This window comes from Hyperolius riggenbachi, chromosome 11 (assembly GCF_040937935.1).
Source record: "Hyperolius riggenbachi isolate aHypRig1 chromosome 11, aHypRig1.pri, whole genome shotgun sequence".
Lineage (NCBI taxonomy): Eukaryota > Metazoa > Chordata > Amphibia > Anura > Hyperoliidae > Hyperolius > Hyperolius riggenbachi.
In genome coordinates, this window is record NC_090656.1 from 135,711,955 (window position 1) to 135,731,019 (window position 19,065).

At 43.9% G+C, this 19,065-nt stretch overlaps 1 protein-coding gene across 1 annotated transcript in view; it reads right to left on the reverse strand.

The window, feature by feature from the left end:
* The window catches only part of ATG2A (autophagy related 2A), a 179,470-nt gene that overhangs the window by 91,035 nt on the left and 69,370 nt on the right, over window positions 1–19,065 (reverse strand). Inside the window, exons 11-16 of the mRNA XM_068259988.1 lie at window positions 11,637–11,889; window positions 10,216–10,375; window positions 9,330–9,413; window positions 8,962–9,126; window positions 4,346–4,589; window positions 1,547–1,649 (exon numbers count right to left, since the gene is read on the reverse strand). Of these exons, the coding sequence (XP_068116089.1) occupies window positions 1,547–1,649; window positions 4,346–4,589; window positions 8,962–9,126; window positions 9,330–9,413; window positions 10,216–10,375; window positions 11,637–11,889 (1,009 nt within the window). The remainder of the gene's footprint in view (window positions 1–1,546; window positions 1,650–4,345; window positions 4,590–8,961; window positions 9,127–9,329; window positions 9,414–10,215; window positions 10,376–11,636; window positions 11,890–19,065) is intronic.

Sequence of the window (19,065 nt, forward strand, 5' to 3'; positions counted from 1 at the left end):
TCTGTACTGGGAACACCTATAGACCTGGTTACTTCCACTGGGGATACCTTTAGACCTGGTTACCTCTACTGGGGCAACTATTTTGGGAGAACTGCTGCTGCCAGATTAAGTGTATTTTGGGGAACAGGTGCCAGATTATGTGTATTTTTGGGGAACCACTGCCAGATTGTGTATGTTGGGGGAACCGCTGCTTCCAGATTATGTATATTTTGGGGGAACCACTGCTGCCAGATTACATGTATTTTGGGTGATCCGTTGCCAGATTACGCATATTTTGGGGGAACCGCTGCCAAATCATGTGTATGTTGGGGAACCGCTGATGCCAGATTACGTCTATTTTGGGGGAACGACTGCCATATTATCTGTATTTTGGAGGCACCTCTGCCAAATTGCGTGGATTTTTGGTGAAATGCTGTCAGATTACATGTATTTTGGGGGGGGGGGAACACTATGGCAGAGCTCAAACTTCCCCGGCAGACCTTTTACACCACTGCTAAGGTCATGTATATTTTGCCCCACCCATGACCACTCCCGCATTCTGACCACACCCATTTTTCAGCATGCCGCACGTAGCAGGGGTTTTTGTCAGTATAAAATATCTTTTGCCAGTAAATTATTATATCTTAGTCTGTAAAAAATAACATGAAAGGTGGGCAACACTGGTATGGGGGCCCCATAATCTCCTATTGCCCAGGGGCCCCATGAGTTGTCAGTCCGCCCCTGCATCTCAACATCATACAACCTTGTTTAGTGCTCCCGCCATCTATCGCATATTTATGACGAATTCTTTGTACAGCTTTGAGAAATATCAGGTATGAGTAAAGCACTGTTCCCCTTTCTCCACAGAAAAAGGTGCGATTCTTTCACTGCACAATTGGCATTAACAAATTCAGCAAAAGCCCATCGGGTCCAGTGATGGGACAAATGTAAAGATCATTAACATAATCTTGCTACAAATTTAAAAAAAATCAAAAACACAACTGAATATATTTCCGTTGACATACTACTGCAATTATAATGACTGGTCCTAACACAATATAAATTTTTTAATATTTTTAAGATGTGTGATAAAATGATAAAAAAAACCAACTTTTTTTTTGCCAAATCTTCTTTCCTAATTCTACAAGATTAATGGAGTATTTTACAGCGTAATGCCCACACAAACTTGCACAACATATAAAACAATGAATGTGGCAATATGATTTTGTGTTATGCAAGTATATCCATATAAACACATATCCATGCTTCATTTGGTCACGAGGCAGATTTCTCAAAACAAGTGCAAGGAAAGTTGAAGTAAAACGGGTGCAAATATGGAGCAGTTGCCAAGAGGAAACATTCTGATTGGTTGCTCTAGGCAATTACTCAACATTTGCAATTGTTTAGCACCATCTTTGCTTCATTTTTCCTTGCACTGGATTTGATAAATCTGCCTCACTGTCTCTGGTGATAAGAACCCAAAAAACTATCAAGATTAACCACAAATTAACAAGAAGTCTACCCAATTAACAGACATGCACAGGATATATGTAATATAGTGACTAACCTTGGGAAAATGAATTTCTTTCCACCTGCTTTGGCCTGGGCATCTAACACTTTACTTATCTTCACACAGGGAACACAGAGTTTATCTCCATCTGTATACACACCTGAAGAGAAAACAATAAGGAGAGGCACTGCATGGCATCAGCTTATGGTTCACACATCAGTGACACAAAACATCTGGGACTTTTATGATAAAATGCCCAACATGAAAAGAAAGTGTAAATCACATCTATTAGCATTAAAAGTCATCTATATTCACTTTAAACTATGAGGCACAGTGCTGCCTTTTTAAAGCTAGGCATATGTGGGTCGATTACAGCCTGATATAAACAGATGATCAATTTCCCCTTAATTACAAATCAGTGGGATAGAGATCAGTTTGCAGAAACATACTGCGCAATCAATCTCAACAGATTTCAGCAAAAATATATTGAGCATTGACTGAGCTGCAATTGTTGTACCACAGGTATTGAGGTGATCGGTCCCGGCGGCAGGTACTTACTTGTGTGTGCGTGGTGTGTGTTGTGTGTGCGTGGTGTGTGTTTGTGTGTGCGTGGTGTGTGTGTGTGTGTGTGTGTGTGTGTGTGTGTGTGTGTGTGTGTGTGTGTGTGTGTGTGTGTGTGTGTGTGTGTGTGTGTGTGTGTGGTGTGTGGTGTGTGGTGTGTGGTGTGTGTGTGTGTGTGGTGTGTGTGGTGTGTGGTGTGTGGTGTATGGTGTGTGTGCGCATATGTCAGCTCGTTCCTTCCTGGAAGGGAATGTTAGCATTTGGGTTCAAATAACGAGGAAATACAGTGCAATTTCAGCAAAATCTTATAGAAAAACTTTATTGGTACAAAATATCAAAAAATTGTTTAAAAGGCTTCTTCAATTCCACATGATTTGTCTTCATATAATCAATAATCAACCATAGGACATGGATAATTGAAGCTGATTGGTAGGTATTATATTCTGGCTTGATGCAACTTTGAATAAATATTGTATTTTACAGGCGGCAACGACACATGTTCGTTTCGGGCTCTTTATATCATATGTATGCCCTTCATCAGGCCGTAATGCAAATTTCTGTATGGGCTTCCACTCTAGCAGCGTTCTTTTCCTCTCACGCCTTGGAAGAATTCCCTTGTGCATCTGGTAGGCCTGGATGCCTGTGCCACTATATGTAGTTTTCTGGCCTTTGTGCTGATTGACTGTGCCATACAGAAATTTGCATTACGGCCTGATGAAGGGCATACATATGATATAAAGAGCCCGAAACGAACATGTGTCGTTGCCGCCTGTAAAATACAATATTTATTCAAAGTTGCATCAAGCCAGAATATAATACCTACCAATCAGCTTCAATTATCCATGTCCTATGGTTGATTATTGATTATATGAAGACAAATCATGTGGAATTGAAGAAGCCTTTTAAACAATTTTTTGATATTTTGTACCAATAAAGTTTTTCTATAAGATTTTGCTAAAATTGCACTGTATTTCCTCGTTTTTTGAACCCAAGTCCTTTTCTATAAAATTATTGAGGTCTTATGGGCAAGGTGGATTGCCCTTAAGAGGACTTTGTGTTTTTGATCCTTCACTTTAAAAAGGATGATACCCAATTATACGTATTCAGGGAATGTTAGCATGCAGGACGCAGGCCTATGAAGGTCCACGTCAGCAATGCGGACTCTTTGTGCGCATGCGCCGGCGTGATGCGTCCCGCGCCTAAAGGCTTATTTAAACACAGAGACAGCACTGGCAACTTGCTGTTGCATTGCAGCTAGTGTCTGTCCCTGTGACCTGGTTATTCTGCCCTGTTTCTGTATCCTGAACTCTGACTTTGGCTTGTATGACTATCTACTCCGTTACCGACTCCTGCTTTGTCCGACTACCCGCTTGGTTACCTATATTGGCTCATCTGAGGGTCCACTCTTTTGCTAACTTCTGCTGTGTACGACTACCCGCTCTGGTGTTAACCCCGGCGTGTCCGAGTTCCCGATCTGTTGCCAACCTCTGCTCTGTCCTACTATCTGCTCAGTTACCGACTCCTGCCTGTTTGACCATGCCAAGGATAGCATGGAACTTCTCTGCTGGAACATCCAATCCTCCTAGGATCAGTTCAGCCTGCCTGCTGTTCTCCTACCGGAAAGGGATTTCATCAGCCACTGAAAGTCCTCATCCACCAGCACATCCAGCTCTCCTGTCATTCATTGCTCCGCGCCTCCTGTCGCAACTTCAGGAGCAATCAGCGGTGATCTGCAAGGGAAGCTGCTCTCCACGTTCTGGTATCCGAAGAATCAGGTACAAACTTTTAACACACTTGACAGTAGTGCAATGCCATCGCTCCCCTGTCACTCCACCCAGCTTACTCAAGAGACTTTCTAATATGTCTAATCACACTTTCTATCAATAAACAGCCCATAAAAAAAATGAAAAAACAAGCGACTTTATGTGTTATCTCTAACCATGCACAATAGCTGCCAAAGAATCAACAGATCCGACTCACTCTTTTCATTTCTAGCAATGAGGTATGACCATTCATACAGCGTGCAGCCAGCACAGTAATATGCTGATTTCCAGATAGATGGAGAAGATCACTGAAGAGATTGCTAGTTGCTGCAGGACCAGTTGAAGGAAGAGTAGTAATCCATATTCACCTCAACATGGTTCTGACCATCCTAAGTGCACCTTCTATGACCTATATTCCTACCACAGTGCCATGACAATAAACAAGTGCTGTGTTTCAGAAAACACTAAATTACAGAGTTTTGAATATCCATTGGTTTGATAAGCGATCCTTAGATGAAGCTCTACAGCTTACCATGTAAGTCACTGAATGTAACTTCTATTTTGCTGGGCTGCTCTGTACCACTTATGTAATGAGTAGTAATCTCCATTTCAGTCACTTCCATCTCCAAACGTTCCTTCCTCACAGCCTTTTCTGTCCATGGGCGACGTTCTGAGGAAGACCTTAAGTCGGGCACTGGGAAAAGGAGATGTATGTGTGCTTTGGAAGCCATAACATGGATTTCTGTGTCCTCTTCAGGAGCTGGGGTGACATCACCCTAATTTGGAGATAATCATAAGTAAAACTGGCATATCAGATGATGACATGTCTAACACTGTTAGTTACATAAATCTAAAGTAAAATTTAAATAAGATATGCAACTACATATCTATGCAGAAAATAAAGTACTCCATCCAGGAAAACGACATACAATGATCACTGTGGATATTCCTTCTGGGACGGTGATGATGGGAAGTGCATTTGGATGTGACTGCCTGAAACTTTCACAATATTTGAAATAGCTGCATTTAGATTAAACATAAGAGATGGTAAATATTATAGTTGTACTTTAACTGTCATCTTTAATCTGAACCTGTGAAGTTTTCTGCTGCTTCAATAAAAGTCTGTCTTGATAAAAATGGATTTCCTTCCAGTTAGCAGCTTTCTTTAGTGGAAGGCCGTGTTAGAAGCGGCCTAAAATGTTTAAATTTCCTATTAGGCCTTGTTCACACTGCGTTCTGTTCGCGTGTCCGTCTGCGTTGGTTTTTTTTTTATTCCAATTCCCGGCGTTTGGGTGGGCGATTCGTTTTTGCGCTTAGCGGTTTTCTAACCGTTTTTTTCCGAGCGGTTTTGTAATTCATTTCCTGACGCAAGTCAGGAAGTGAACTCTTTGACCCGGAAAAGAATAAATACAATGTATTTATTCTTAAAACGCGAACGCAATCGCCTTAATGCGCGTTTGTCAATTTTCCTATTCCTTCCATTGAGGTGGAATCGCCCCGAAAATGAAACATGCACCGCTTTCCTAGCCGTACCGCGATCGACCCGCGCTGATATGAACCTTCTCATAGACATTCATTGGCCACGCGGTCGGGGCGTTTTGAAAAACAACAGGAGGGCGAAAAAAAGCCGAAAACGCCTGCAGTGTGAACAAGCCCTCAGTGCTCATTTAAAATGTCCATTTATGCCAATACACTGGTGTACATAAACAGGTTGCAGAATGGCACGTTTGGATGCAATAAATTATTTAAAATACAGTCACATGCCTACAGTCAAATATAAATTTGCACATCAATAGCAGTTTTCGGTATAAAAAAATGCCTGGCTTAGATGCCGAAAAGCTGAACCAACCATATAATAAACACTTGAGAAATCACTAAACACGTGCATACAAACACTGTGCACTATTCAAAGTATTTTAGCAACTATCACTTGTAAATTAGTGTGAGGGAATTACAGGAAGGACCTATTTGTGGTACATCAGGCAACAGTAACAAGTGGAACAAAGGGAACAACAGCCTTTATATCACAGTTGACCTAGAAATATTGGGTCTGTCCTATCACCAACACCAAGCCAAGGTACCTTACAACCGTTTTTTTTTTTTGTGTGAAGAAAGTGTTAAGATTGCAGACCTGAAATCAGTGCTTCGAGCAACCCTATAAATGGGGCACAGAAGGTTTTAGAAAGAACAATAGGAAGATCCAGCCTGGAAAAGGCTAAAATAATTATTTCTACATGACAACAACCCCTACCTAACAATGTTCCAATTATAGAGAATACTGAGGGCCATCTTGACAAGCAGACCAAGAAGAAAAGCCAGTACATTTTTCAAGTCACCACATTGGTTTTAAACTCGCTGTCCTAAAACACTGACCCTCTGTAAGTGCAAGTGCGCCTCAGCTTAGGTCACATACCTGCTCCTTACTACTACTCTACATAGGGAAATAAAGAGTTAAATTAACAATAAGCTCCATCAGAGGCGGGACAAGGTCCTTCAGCACCCAAGGCTGAGACACCAAAGTGCGCCCCTCCATCCCTCCCACCCCAGCCATCACACACTGATTGCTATTAGACTAATAGGTGCCCCAAGGCCCCCAACCTCCCCAACACCTTAATCTCTAGTTATCTGGCTTGCAGTCACTGTCATGTATCCCCTTTTCTTATTTATTTCTGCTTCAAACACAATTGGGAATGACAGCTGAATGAATTGTGCGCCCCTCCTACACTGCGCCCTGAGGCTGGAGCCTCTCCAGCCTCTGCCTCGGCCCGGCCCTGCGCTCCATATTGTGAGAGGGGAAAACATGAACTGTTTGCAAAGCCTTTAAATAAAGACATAATTTATCAGGTAGCATACAAAACTCAATGTATTCATACTGAGAATAAGGATGCCTGGAATCTTGCCTTTCTGAGGGATATGGGACACTTGGGCTTAGACAAGACAAAGATTCACTACTTGGCTTGCTGGATATCCATTAGTTACACTATAGCACCCTCACAGGGCAGATACTGTATAAAGTGGTAGTATATTAAATAGATTTGATCACAAATGAACAGTTTGTTGTAACATGGGAGCATGAGGCAGATCTTATCTGAAACCCAATAACCTACTAATATTAGAAATTGTTTTCATTATCTCCATATATTTGATTGCACAATGTAGGAGAACTCTCCTCCTCACTGAGCCACTTTCTTCTTTCTGCTGTCTTTTTAGACTTCGTCACAGAAACTGTTCTGTACTGTACCATTCACCTGTGAAGGAGCACTCTAAAAACAGCGCCTGAAATTTGGGTGTACAAGAAATTACAGCTATAGCGGCACTCCGTGAGTAATTTGGGCGCCATCAAAAGACGGTACACAAATTACTATTAAAAACACTGTAATTCGGCCGCCAGCAATAGCTGAAATCCGAATTACATCTTTTCCCACTATCCACAGCGCCCTGGAGGGGGAGTAGTAATTGACGCCACCGGGACTTTTGCAGAAGCAGGGTGACCCATGTTTTCAGCTTTACCCTGCGCTCAAATCTCCTGGCAGCTTAATTATATGTACGCTGTGTGAATGTTCCTCTTGTCTAAGCATTTTCGCTTTACTCCTCATTACTTGAATTAAGGTTGCTTGTGATCATATTCTTTATAACAATATGCAAAGTTCACACTACTATTTAGCTTTACTGAAGGGTCCCTTTAGAGTTGCTAAGAAAACCGAAAATAAATAGAAAAATAATTAAAACAATCATCTTAATTTGGGCTTGCTATCTTCAGGCTTACATTTAAAGCCTACACAAGTCTTCCATCAAGTTCTCAATTCTTCTCTTGAACTGCATTGCCTGAAGTCAACTTCTTTCTGATTTTAACATAAGGATTGCGTCATAAGAATGCCTTCTATAGGCATGCAACCCAAGTGGCCAAGACAACTGAACTAGTCACTTTTTGCTTTGCTAATAACGTGGAGGGTGCTCATATGGGTACATGTCAGCATTACTTAGAATTACCCTTAAACCATTTATTTGTAGAGATCTAGAGTTCTCATTTCTGCTGGCCCCATTTGTGAAACATACACAGGTCCTTCATGTATGCAAGATGGTTAAAGGACATTTCTAAAAACTTTATTTTTAATCTGATTTTCAGAAATGTGTTCCATTTTGTAAAGGAATAATCAGACAATTTCATACATGTCTAATTACAAGTGAAAAGTAAGTTTTTACAGATAACTACCTTGATAAAACTGTAAAATCCAAAATATATGGGTGCACATATAGTACACATAAGAGGTACATTTGTAAAATGTAAATTACAATGCTAATTATTTTCCCTTATGTCACGGTCACATATATGTAGCTCTGAACCTCTTAAGGTGGCCATACACTTATAGATTTGCAGCAGATTCGACCATCAGATAGATTCCTGTCAGATGCCTGTCAAGTCGAATCTGACAGGAATCTGTGTGCCACACACTAGGAACAGATTTCCAATATATTTCAGAATGAAATCTATTAAAAAATCGATCTAAATGCATTATTGGAACATTAGATCCAATGTAATGCTATAGGAAATCAATCTGCTGCCAGCAGCAGATCAACCTAGATTTTCCATCCTGTCAGACAGATCAAATTGATCGAAATTGATCGAAATCGGCCGCAAATCGATCGATTTAAGAATTAGATAGAATCAATTCCGGATCGATTCTATAGAATTGATTGATTAATCGATGGCTGAAATCGACCAGTGTATGGGCCCCTTAACTCACATATTTAGTCAGTCTCTTTATAGGGCATTCTCAGAATTTCCTTTATTTTCAAAAGAACTCCCTCAATGGCATTGGCACAGTCCAACAAAAAGGATTAAGTGCACGAGATTGGGCAGGCTAAGCTGGCATCTTTGTATAGGTCCTTGCTAAAATAAAACTTTGAATATCTCCCACAAGTAGATGGTCCGAAGCCGGTCATAAAGTGGTCCAGAGCTGTCAGATTAATAATGCCCACTGTAAGTGACAGCACCATAGGAAGAGCGTAATTTAACTCTGGGACGTATACAAGTCTTAGTCTACACATGAATCTGAAATTTTACAAATTTTTGACATAGTGGTCCCCGAAACAAGACACAATTTAGTAAAAAAAAACAAAACAAAAAAAAAACAATAATATTGTTACCAAATGCATGTCAAATTGGGCAGGAGATTTTGCAAGTTTTGTGTCATCATGCTGAAAAAGGGATCCGAGGCGGTCTATAAGGCCCAAGTCCAAATCAGACTGAAACTCTTCCAGCTCCACTCTGATCTCTGAAGACACTTTTACTGCTTGCTTCTTACGACTGCTCTGAGAGGGAAACCAACAGAGATGAAACAAGTGAGTGAACACACAAAACCGGATGTTAACACTGAACACAAACAAGAGTAAAAAATGTGTGGCAGGAATATGACAAAACTAAAGAGCATCAGGACCTTCCAGAGAAAAGAACTAACAAAAAAGAAAGTTAAAACAAGATTTTCAGACAACAGAGAAAATAAAACAACACTCACTCTAGACGGTGTTCTGTGAATGCGCTTGTAGTGTATCTGGGCACAAGGCCGGGAAGAAGATGCTGGACTATGGAAGATCATGAGCTGGAACACAAATGTAAAGGTAACTGTACAATGAAATGTCCAATCTAACTTTAACGTTGAAAGAAACCTTTTCATACTGTGGGACTTCCAAAAAACACTAGTATAAAAATAAAGGGATGATGAGATGAAAAAAAGGTGGACTCCAGTTAAAAGTAAACAAAGTGATAAAGAAAAGAATTTTAAATATCAACTCTTTATTCTTTACTTATTGGTAAAGAAGGAGAGGTATTCCCAGCCCCACCGATTACTGCTTCATGTAGCATCTGACAGATTATTTCCTTGCACTCAAATCTGAAGCAGATTTGAAAGTACGAATGTAATTGATGGTTTTGATTATCTTTTTGATGCATCCAATCAAATGAAGTAAGAGGAAAAAATCAACAAGAAGTAGAGCCATAATGTCTCCAAATGTGAAGAGTTCTTAACATTCTAGATTCAGTGAAATACAAATAATTCAGATTAAGGTAAATGAATGGATGTTCTTTTCTCATCATATCTGCACTGCCCAAGGGATAACAGTAATAGCTCAGAGTGCAATTCCCTTGCTGCCTAGGCTTGCTCTGTAATTTACTACCATTCACCCAAAACCTAGTTTTGAAAATATAGTTGCCCAAGTTTTAAGTCAAACTGTTTGTGTATAAAAATAGAGAGCACATACAATCCATGCAAATGTGCCCTGAGCCTGTGGCTCATACACAGCATATGAACAAAAACATTCTATGCAACCAACTTATTAGTCGTATTATAAAGCCAACGTCCATGCTAAATTTAGCCTTGGTACTACATATATTTATCCACACACCTCAGTATATTCAGGGTTCCTTCTCTTCTTGGAAAGTTGGTCTTCTTGCCAGAGGCATTCCAGTATCTCTAGCATTCCACAACTGAGATCAACACTGCTGTGCTGTATACCTTTACCAACCCTCTGCTCACAGACTATTTGCACCGCTAATGCTGTGCTCCTGCAAGGCAAGAAAGGTTTCCATTCACATAAATTGCCAAAAGCTAAAAATGTAATGAAAGAGCTGCTTTACCAAGACCAGCACATAAAAACAGGACACCACAAACTGAAAGTTTAGGTACAGGCAATAATTAGATACAAACCTTGGACCTGAGGACAAAAGCCCTTCAAGTACCTGATTCTGTCAGCAAGTAACGAGAAATGGGTAATACACACTCAAATGAATTTTGAGCTGCCACTGGTTGTGGTCTCAATAAAAACAAAGAGGCGAGAATGGTTCCTTGCTTGTCCCACCCACCAGTATGATACATAGAAAAAGGCGGGGTGCAGCTAGCCCTCTTGATCAGTAAGAAGTTAAAACGAAGGGAGTGTCATGTGACAAATGGCACAGGGTTTGTTGAGTGTCAGGACGTCAAGTATGCTCAGTCGGTCTGTAAACTTGTTCCATGTATACACACCACTACACATATCTAAATAATAACTGTTGCACATAGAGTGCATCAACAAGTGCAGACAAGGGGGTCCACTTTATACATAAAGAGTCAAACTACATGTTTCGGCCAAAAAGGCCTCGTCAGGAGCACGAACAGGCAAATCACAGTGACATATGGAAAATAATAATAAAAAAAAATCAGGTCAAACAAAAATGCAACAGTAAAGCAGCCTAAGTCAGAGCTCTGTTTGACCCGATGTTTTGTTTACATGATGGAGGGTTTTTATTATTCCATAACATGAAATAAATGTAAGGGCTTTAAAGAGACACTGAAGTGAAAAAAAAATTATGATATTATGATTTGTATGTGTAGTACAGATAAGAAATAAGACATTAAGATCAGATACATCAGTCTAATTGTTCCCAGTACAGGAAGAGTTAAGAAACTCCAGTTGTTATCTCTTTGCAAAAAAAAAAACATTAAGCTCTACGATTTTCAAAGTCGTGGAGAGGGCTGTTTTCTGACTTTTATTATCTCAATTGTTATTGAACTATTTACTTTTCCTCTGCCAGAGGAGAGGTCATTAGTTCACAGACTGCTCTGAAAGACTCATTTTGAATGCTGAGTGTTGTGTAATCTGCACATATTATAGAATGATGCAATGTTAGAAAAAACACTATATACACCTGAAAATAAAAATATGAGAAAATTTTCTTTGCTGCTAATCTTCTAGTAATTATTCATAGTACACAACCAATTCATTATATCATTTTTTTTTTCGCTTCAGTGTCTCTTTAAGGCCTAAGTGTATTCTTTCTCTACTCTTACCTGATGTTACTCAGCTGGCATGCTTTTTGGAAATTCTCCCGAAGATGCCCAAAGTCACGGCCACTGAAGGCTGCATCTTTGAAGTACCCCAACTCCTTAAAAAAATGACTTGCTGCTTCGCGACCACCAGGGTCCTGCATAGTTTTGGTGTCAGTCTGAATATGAGGCACAGTTATGGTAAGGCCGCCCACCGTAAGCTTCACCAACATTTCTGGCTTAAGAGGCTCCAGAGCAGGCAAGGAACACTGTTTTCCTACCAGAAAAGCAGAATTCAAAAGTCAAATGGAAGGCTAACAAACTTAAACATATTATTTTCTACGTAGTCACTTGTACTATAGTGCCACCAAGTGCTGAAAACACTCTGAATCGTCTTTAAAGTTCTCTAATATCTATTAATTATGAATAGAACACCATCCTCAAATCCTACTTCACACTTGATATGTAACTGAACATATAAGGAATCTACAGGAGTGACATCTGCCATCATGGTGTTGTTACTTTCTGTCTCACCCATTCTGAAAACACTTATCACGGTAGCTTCTGGTTCCACTGCTGATGCCGATTCCCACTGTCTCCTGTCCCATACTAGTTTACTACCAGTGATTTGCTCCAATCTCAGTCTACTTTCACTAATCACCTCTACTGCTGTGTCTTGCTCATCCCCACTGCCTCCTGTCGCATTTCATTCACCTCTTAGGATAGGAACACACTAGGCAGAATCGCATATGCATTTTCCACTATGTGCTATGGAAAACGCATATGCGATTCTGCCTAGAGTGTTCCTACCCTTACTGTTCCTACCTACCACCTATGTCTCAGGGGCAATTAGAATTCATATGTCCATGAGCCATTGTGTGCCCAAAAAAGCCTGGATGGGTGCTCTATGCCCACCAAATATGACATTTGCCATATCTCGGCTTACGCTTTCCGCACACACATGACCATCACATATTCATATTTTTCAGACTAGGTCAGTTCATACGATACCAAACGTGGGCATGTTTGCATGCCCGGTTAAAAACGGTGGAATCCCCCGAGTTCTGGTTATGCCAGTGGCCCCAATTTAATATCAAAATACTCACAAGATCCGGACCAGCAGAATGATATAACTTTCACATTTCTCACCTGAACGGTATTGCTTAAACCTGCTCAAAATCCTAAACTCCATGCTTTCTTATTCTGTCTATATGGCTCCGGCCAGTCTGGGGGGAAAGCAGTGCTTTGAATAGAGTCACCATTTGGTGAGCCCATTGACATCTATCTGAGGTAATGAAAAGTAAACACTAGCCTCCTGAACACAAGGGTTTGTTCCTGCTCATTAGCATATCAAAAGAGCCATCCTGCAGTTAAGCTGATGCTATCTCTCTGCTGAGAAAAGACTGCAGATGCTCCTACACAATCAATCCAGATATAGCACGTCACTGGCAATCGGTGCAATAAACCGACTGCATTTGCGTTCTCATTTCTCACGGCTGTTCCGTGACAGCTTGGTATCTGGAAAAGTGCATATCTTTTAATACCCTGCAAGACTGATCCCTTCCTAAAAGCAATCCTAAAGTGGCACAAAAGTATATGTTAGATTCTTAGCTGAGTAGCGAGACGCCTGTGGACAGTTGGATTGGTGGACTGGGGTGGGATCCTGGAATCCTCAGAGAGGCTTACCACTAATAAATTATCCAGCACGGCGGGAAAACCCCTTGGAGCCTGCGGCTCGGTTCCCCTGGACAGGTCGCTGTCCGCTCCCCTCAGGTTTGACCCAACCTGGACCATTCTGAACAGGGCGTTTGCGCCACTGCGTTCGGACGTGGCGTCTGCCAGGACTGCTGACAACAGGCAGTAGGTTGGGTAGATCAACAGCCAGCCCACGCAGGGGTTCCCTGCTAAGTGGCTGTGGACCTAAGGGAACCCCGCGGGAATCCCTGGACCTTCCCAATTCCTGACAGACGGCACATGCTTTGCAGTATTTGGCTACATCCCTGTTCATCCTGGGCCAATAAAACGGTTTCCGAATACAGGCAAGTGTCTTGCGGACACCTGAGTGCCCTGTCAGAGGATTACCATGTGCGGATTTCAACACATGTCCCCTGAACGCACCCGGGACACCAAGCCATTTGGTATTCGCATGTGATTTACCTGTAGGGGGCTGTACAGACTGGCTGTACAGTCTCCCGCCTTCCCAGTACACCTTGAAAAAGGCCCCGTCTGCGAGGGGCTCAGAGGCTTGCTGCCTGAGCACCTCCAGGCTTGGGTCCCTTTCTAGTGCTGCTGTGAATACGCTGTCAGTTTCAGCCAATTGGCTCATGTCACACGAGGCCAGCGGCTAAAAGGGCTCATCCCTGCGGTCAGAGGAGGGGGAGGAGGCCGGAACCCCCTCCACCTGTTCTGAGCTTGGATTCTGAGCAGTACAGCTGCGCGGTACTGCTAGCACAGGTATACCTTCAGAATGGCACAGACTGGCATTACTCACATTATCGTTGCATGCATTAATGACAGTGACAGGCATAGACACATTTTCATTACAGACAGTTGGTACATTAAACACAGGTACAGTTACATCTTCACGACAGACAGTTCGTGCATCAAACTCAGGTGCCTTTGAAGCAGGCACTATTGAACCTGGTACCCTTGAACTGGGCACATTCAACCCACCTCCCCCTGGTGCTCCCCCAAGTGTATAAAGTACCTGGTGGTGGGTGGAGAGTCCGTCTCCTTCCGTGACCGACAAGGCGGTCGTGGCAGGTTCGTAGTAGGACACAAGCTTGCCCAAATCAGTCCCCAGCAACACAGGGACTGGGAGATCCTTCACCACTCCAACAACCCTTTCTTGGACCCCTACTCCCCAGTCGAGCTTCACTCTCGCTTGGGCTATGTGTAAAAGGGTGCCCTCTACTCCAGTAAGGGCAAGGGATCGGCTGGAGCTGATGCTCTCCTTTGGCACAAGGTGTGAGTGAACTAACGTGATATCAGCTCCGGTGTCTCGGAATCCGGTGACAACTTTGTCGTTCACTCTAACAGGCTGCTGCTGCTGGTTGGTTCTGTCGTGGATTTCCTTTCCGCGGGCAAACAGAACAAAATCTGATGATCCAGGCTGTGGTTCGCTGGCGGGTTGCCTCTGCTGTGGGTGAGGTACAGGGGATACAGGTGCTGCAGGTGTCTGTCTCCGCTCTGGACAGTCGAATTTCATGTGTCCGGGCTGGCAGCAGTAGTGACAGGTGACCTCTCCAGGGGCTGCAGGCCTGGGTGCAGCAGCTGCGCTGGGTGGCCTCTGTGGCGGACGGCTCACAGGGGCAGGAGAGTCTGCTGGGGTATTGAGCTGACCTCCTCTCCAGCTGGATGGGACAGTTCTGCGTGTATCAGTCACCCGGGTAGTTGCAAAGGTTTCAGCGAGGTCTGCAGCGATAGTGGCTGACGCAGGCTTGCGCTCAAGCACAAACTGTCGTACATCAGCAGGGCAAATGTTCAGAAATTGTTCAAGGACTATCAAGTCCCCCAGGACACCATAAGACCCTTTGGTGAGGCCTAGAGTCCACTGGCGGAGTGTGGTGAGCAAGCTGCTGACCACATCTCGGTACGAATCAGAAGACTTTTTCTGCTAGGCCCTGAACTTTTTGCGATAGGCTTCTGGCGTCAGCTGGTATTTAGTAATGATAGCGTCTTTTATAGCAGCATAATCATTATCCTTTTCCGCAGGTAACTCTGCGAAAGCATCAAGCGCTTTGTAGCGCAGCAAAGGTGTCAGATGTCTGGCCCACTGGTCTTGGGAAAGACGATACTGACGGCACGCTTTTTCAAAAGATCGCAAAAACAAGTCAATGTCTGTGTCTTTTTCAATATTAGCAAATTTAAATTTTGCACTTACGGGTGATGCTCCTTCAGCAGGGAGGCTGGGCGGTGAACTCCGGCTGGCCTGTTGAACCTTTGCCATGTTGAGCTCATGCTGTCATTTCTCCCGCGCCTCTGCAGATTGGCGCTCCTCACGCATGTACTGCAGGTACTTGTCCAGGTCAGTCTCCATCAGCTTTCGTAATGCCTGCTGCATTACCGGGTCAGTACAAACGGACAGTCCAGTACTGGCCGTTTCCGGGCGAGTACTTCCAGAAACTCTGGGATTGGGGTCCACACTGACAGTTTCTGGCGTAACTGTTGCAACAGGGCCCGCAGGATGCTCAACCTCTATACGCTCAGAATCTTCAGTTTCTGGTTCCCCTTGACTTGGCCAGATGGGTCGGCGTCTACCTCAGCAGACACATCCGGCTCCCGCGGTTGCTGGGTGTCCCATTGAAACAAGTCATTTACCAGGTCCTGGTGTTTCTTGCGGCCGACTTCAATGCCTCTCGCTTGGCAAAGAGTTTGCAGGTCCGCCAGGCACATGTTCTTGTAGTTCCCGGACATTTCCACGCCAAATAAAATAAAACTTTTGGGGAGGGGTACTGGCTACACAGTCTCTCTGTATATATAAAAAATATATTGCCTTCCAGCTACACCAACAAATTAGTTCGTTTCTGGATAGCGCTAGCGCTATCTTAGATACTTTCAGCACAACACAGGTCCCAACCGCTGCCAAACACTGTCACAGGAGCCCTAGTGGTCAGACCGCGAATCGCCTTCCAATCGGTTTCAGCACACCAATCATGCAAGCTGTGGTCGCGATCAGTGGGCAGAAACCGACAGAATTTGGGCAGCAGCCTGACTAGAAGGGAGCCTGTGAGGTACGGTAATTACAACTTTACACACCATTTCAGGGTATCTGCCACCACCACTGGTATGGGCCAGTGGACCCGACTGACTGACTGGTCCTGCGAATAAAACGGTTAAACACACTCTATTCTGTCTAGATAACAACAATAGTAGCGTCTCTTCAGAGACCTGAGTTCAGTTTCTGTGTATGCTGAATAATAGGGTAACGGAACAGTGAATGACTTTGATAAAGTCTTTTATTCATGGGCAATATAAATAATTAATACATACAGACAATTATTAAAATCAACAATTATTAAAACAGTAATAGCCAGTGTGAAAAATAAGAGAAAGGGAGAAAAAATACTTAGTTCCTGGAAAGATGTTCTTTTTGTGGGAAGAATCAAAGTCCTTGGTAAAATCCTTTGTTTCAGATCAAAGTTCAGAGTTCAGCAAGATGGCCGCCAACCATGTGTCCTCTGGCTGGCAGCAGACCGTTCTCCTATAGATGGAATGCGGAGGACTGAGGGAGTGGTCCCTCGCAAACACTTTTGAACAATGCACATCTTAGGGTGGAGCTTCAAGTACAGCCCAGGGGTTGGACAGGGGCGGTGAGCTCCCTGGATGGGTGCTCTATGCCCACCAAATATGACATTTGCCATATCTCGGCTTACGCTTTCCGCACACACATGACCATCACATATTCATATTTTTCAGACTAGGTCAGTTCATACGATACCAAACGTGGGCATGTTTGCATGCCCGGTTAAAAACGGTGGAATCCCCCGAGTTCTGGTTATGCCAGTGGCCCCAATTTAATATCAAAATACTCACAAGATCCGGACCAGCAGAATGATATAACTTTCACATTTCTCACCTGAACGGTATTGCTTAAACCTGCTCAAAATCCTAAACTCCATGCTTTCTTATTCTGTCTATATGGCTCCGGCCAGTCTGGGGGGAAAGCAGTGCTTTGAATAGAGTCACCATTTGGTGAGCCCATTGACATCTATCTGAGGTAATGAAAAGTAAACACTAGCCTCCTGAACACAAGGGTTTGTTCCTGCTCATTAGCATATCAAAAGAGCCATCCTGCAGTTAAGCTGATGCTATCTCTCTGCTGAGAAAAGACTGCAGATGCTCCTACACAATCAATCCAGATATAGCACGTCACTGGCAATCGGTGCAATAAACCGACTGCATTTGCGTTCTCATTTCTCACGGCTGTTCCGTGACAGCTTGGTATCTGGAAAAGTGCATATCTTTTAATACCCTGCAAGACTGATCCCTTCCTAAAAGCAATCCTAAAGTGGCACAAAAGTATATGTTAGATTCTTAGCTGAGTAGCGAGACGCCTGTGGACAGTTGGATTGGTGGACTGGGGTGGGATCCTGGAATCCTCAGAGAGGCTTACCACTAATAAATTATCCAGCACGGCGGGAAAACCCCTTGGAGCCTGCGGCTCGGTTCCCCTGGACAGGTCGCTGTCCGCTCCCCTCAGGTTTGACCCAACCTGGACCATTCTGAACAGGGCGTTTGCGCCACTGCGTTCGGACGTGGCGTCTGCCAGGACTGCTGACAACAGGCAGTAGGTTGGGTAGATCAACAGCCAGCCCACGCAGGGGTTCCCTGCTAAGTGGCTGTGGACCTAAGGGAACCCCGCGGGAATCCCTGGACCTTCCCAATTCCTGACAGACGGCACATGCTTTGCAGTATTTGGCTACATCCCTGTTCATCCTGGGCCAATAAAACGGTTTCCGAATACAGGCAAGTGTCTTGCGGACACCTGAGTGCCCTGTCAGAGGATTACCATGTGCGGATTTCAACACATGTCCCCTGAACGCACCCGGGACACCAAGCCATTTGGTATTCGCATGTGATTTACCTGTAGGGGGCTGTACAGACTGGCTGTACAGTCTCCCGCCTTCCCAGTACACCTTGAAAAAGGCCCCGTCTGCGAGGGGCTCAGAGGCTTGCTGCCTGAGCACCTCCAGGCTTGGGTCCCTTTCTAGTGCTGCTGTGAATACGCTGTCAGTTTCAGCCAATTGGCTCATGTCACACGAGGCCAGCGGCTAAAAGGGCTCATCCCTGCGGTCAGAGGAGGGGGAGGAGGCCGGAACCCCCTCCACCTGTTCTGAGCTTGGATTCTGAGCAGTACAGCTGCGCGGTACTGCTAGCACAGGTATACCTTCAGAATGGCACAGACTGGCATTACTCACATTATCGTTGCATGCATTAATGACAGTGACAGGCATAGACACATTTTCATTACAGACAGTTGGTACATTAAACACAGGTACAGTTACATCTTCACGACAGACAGTTCGTGCATCAAACTCAGGTGCCTTTGAAGCAGGCACTATTGAACCTGGTACCCTTGAACTGGGCACATTCAACCCACCTCCCCCTGGTGCTCCCCCAAGTGTATAAAGTACCTGGTGGTGGGTGGAGAGTCCGTCTCCTTCCGTGACCGACAAGGCGGTCGTGGCAGGTTCGTAGTAGGACACAAGCTTGCCCAAATCAGTCCCCAGCAACACAGGGACTGGGAGATCCTTCACCACTCCAACAACCCTTTCTTGGACCCCTACTCCCCAGTCGAGCTTCACTCTCGCTTGGGCTATGTGTAAAAGGGTGCCCTCTACTCCAGTAAGGGCAAGGGATCGGCTGGAGCTGATGCTCTCCTTTGGCACAAGGTGTGAGTGAACTAACGTGATGTCAGCTCCGGTGTCTCGGAATCCGGTGACAACTTTGT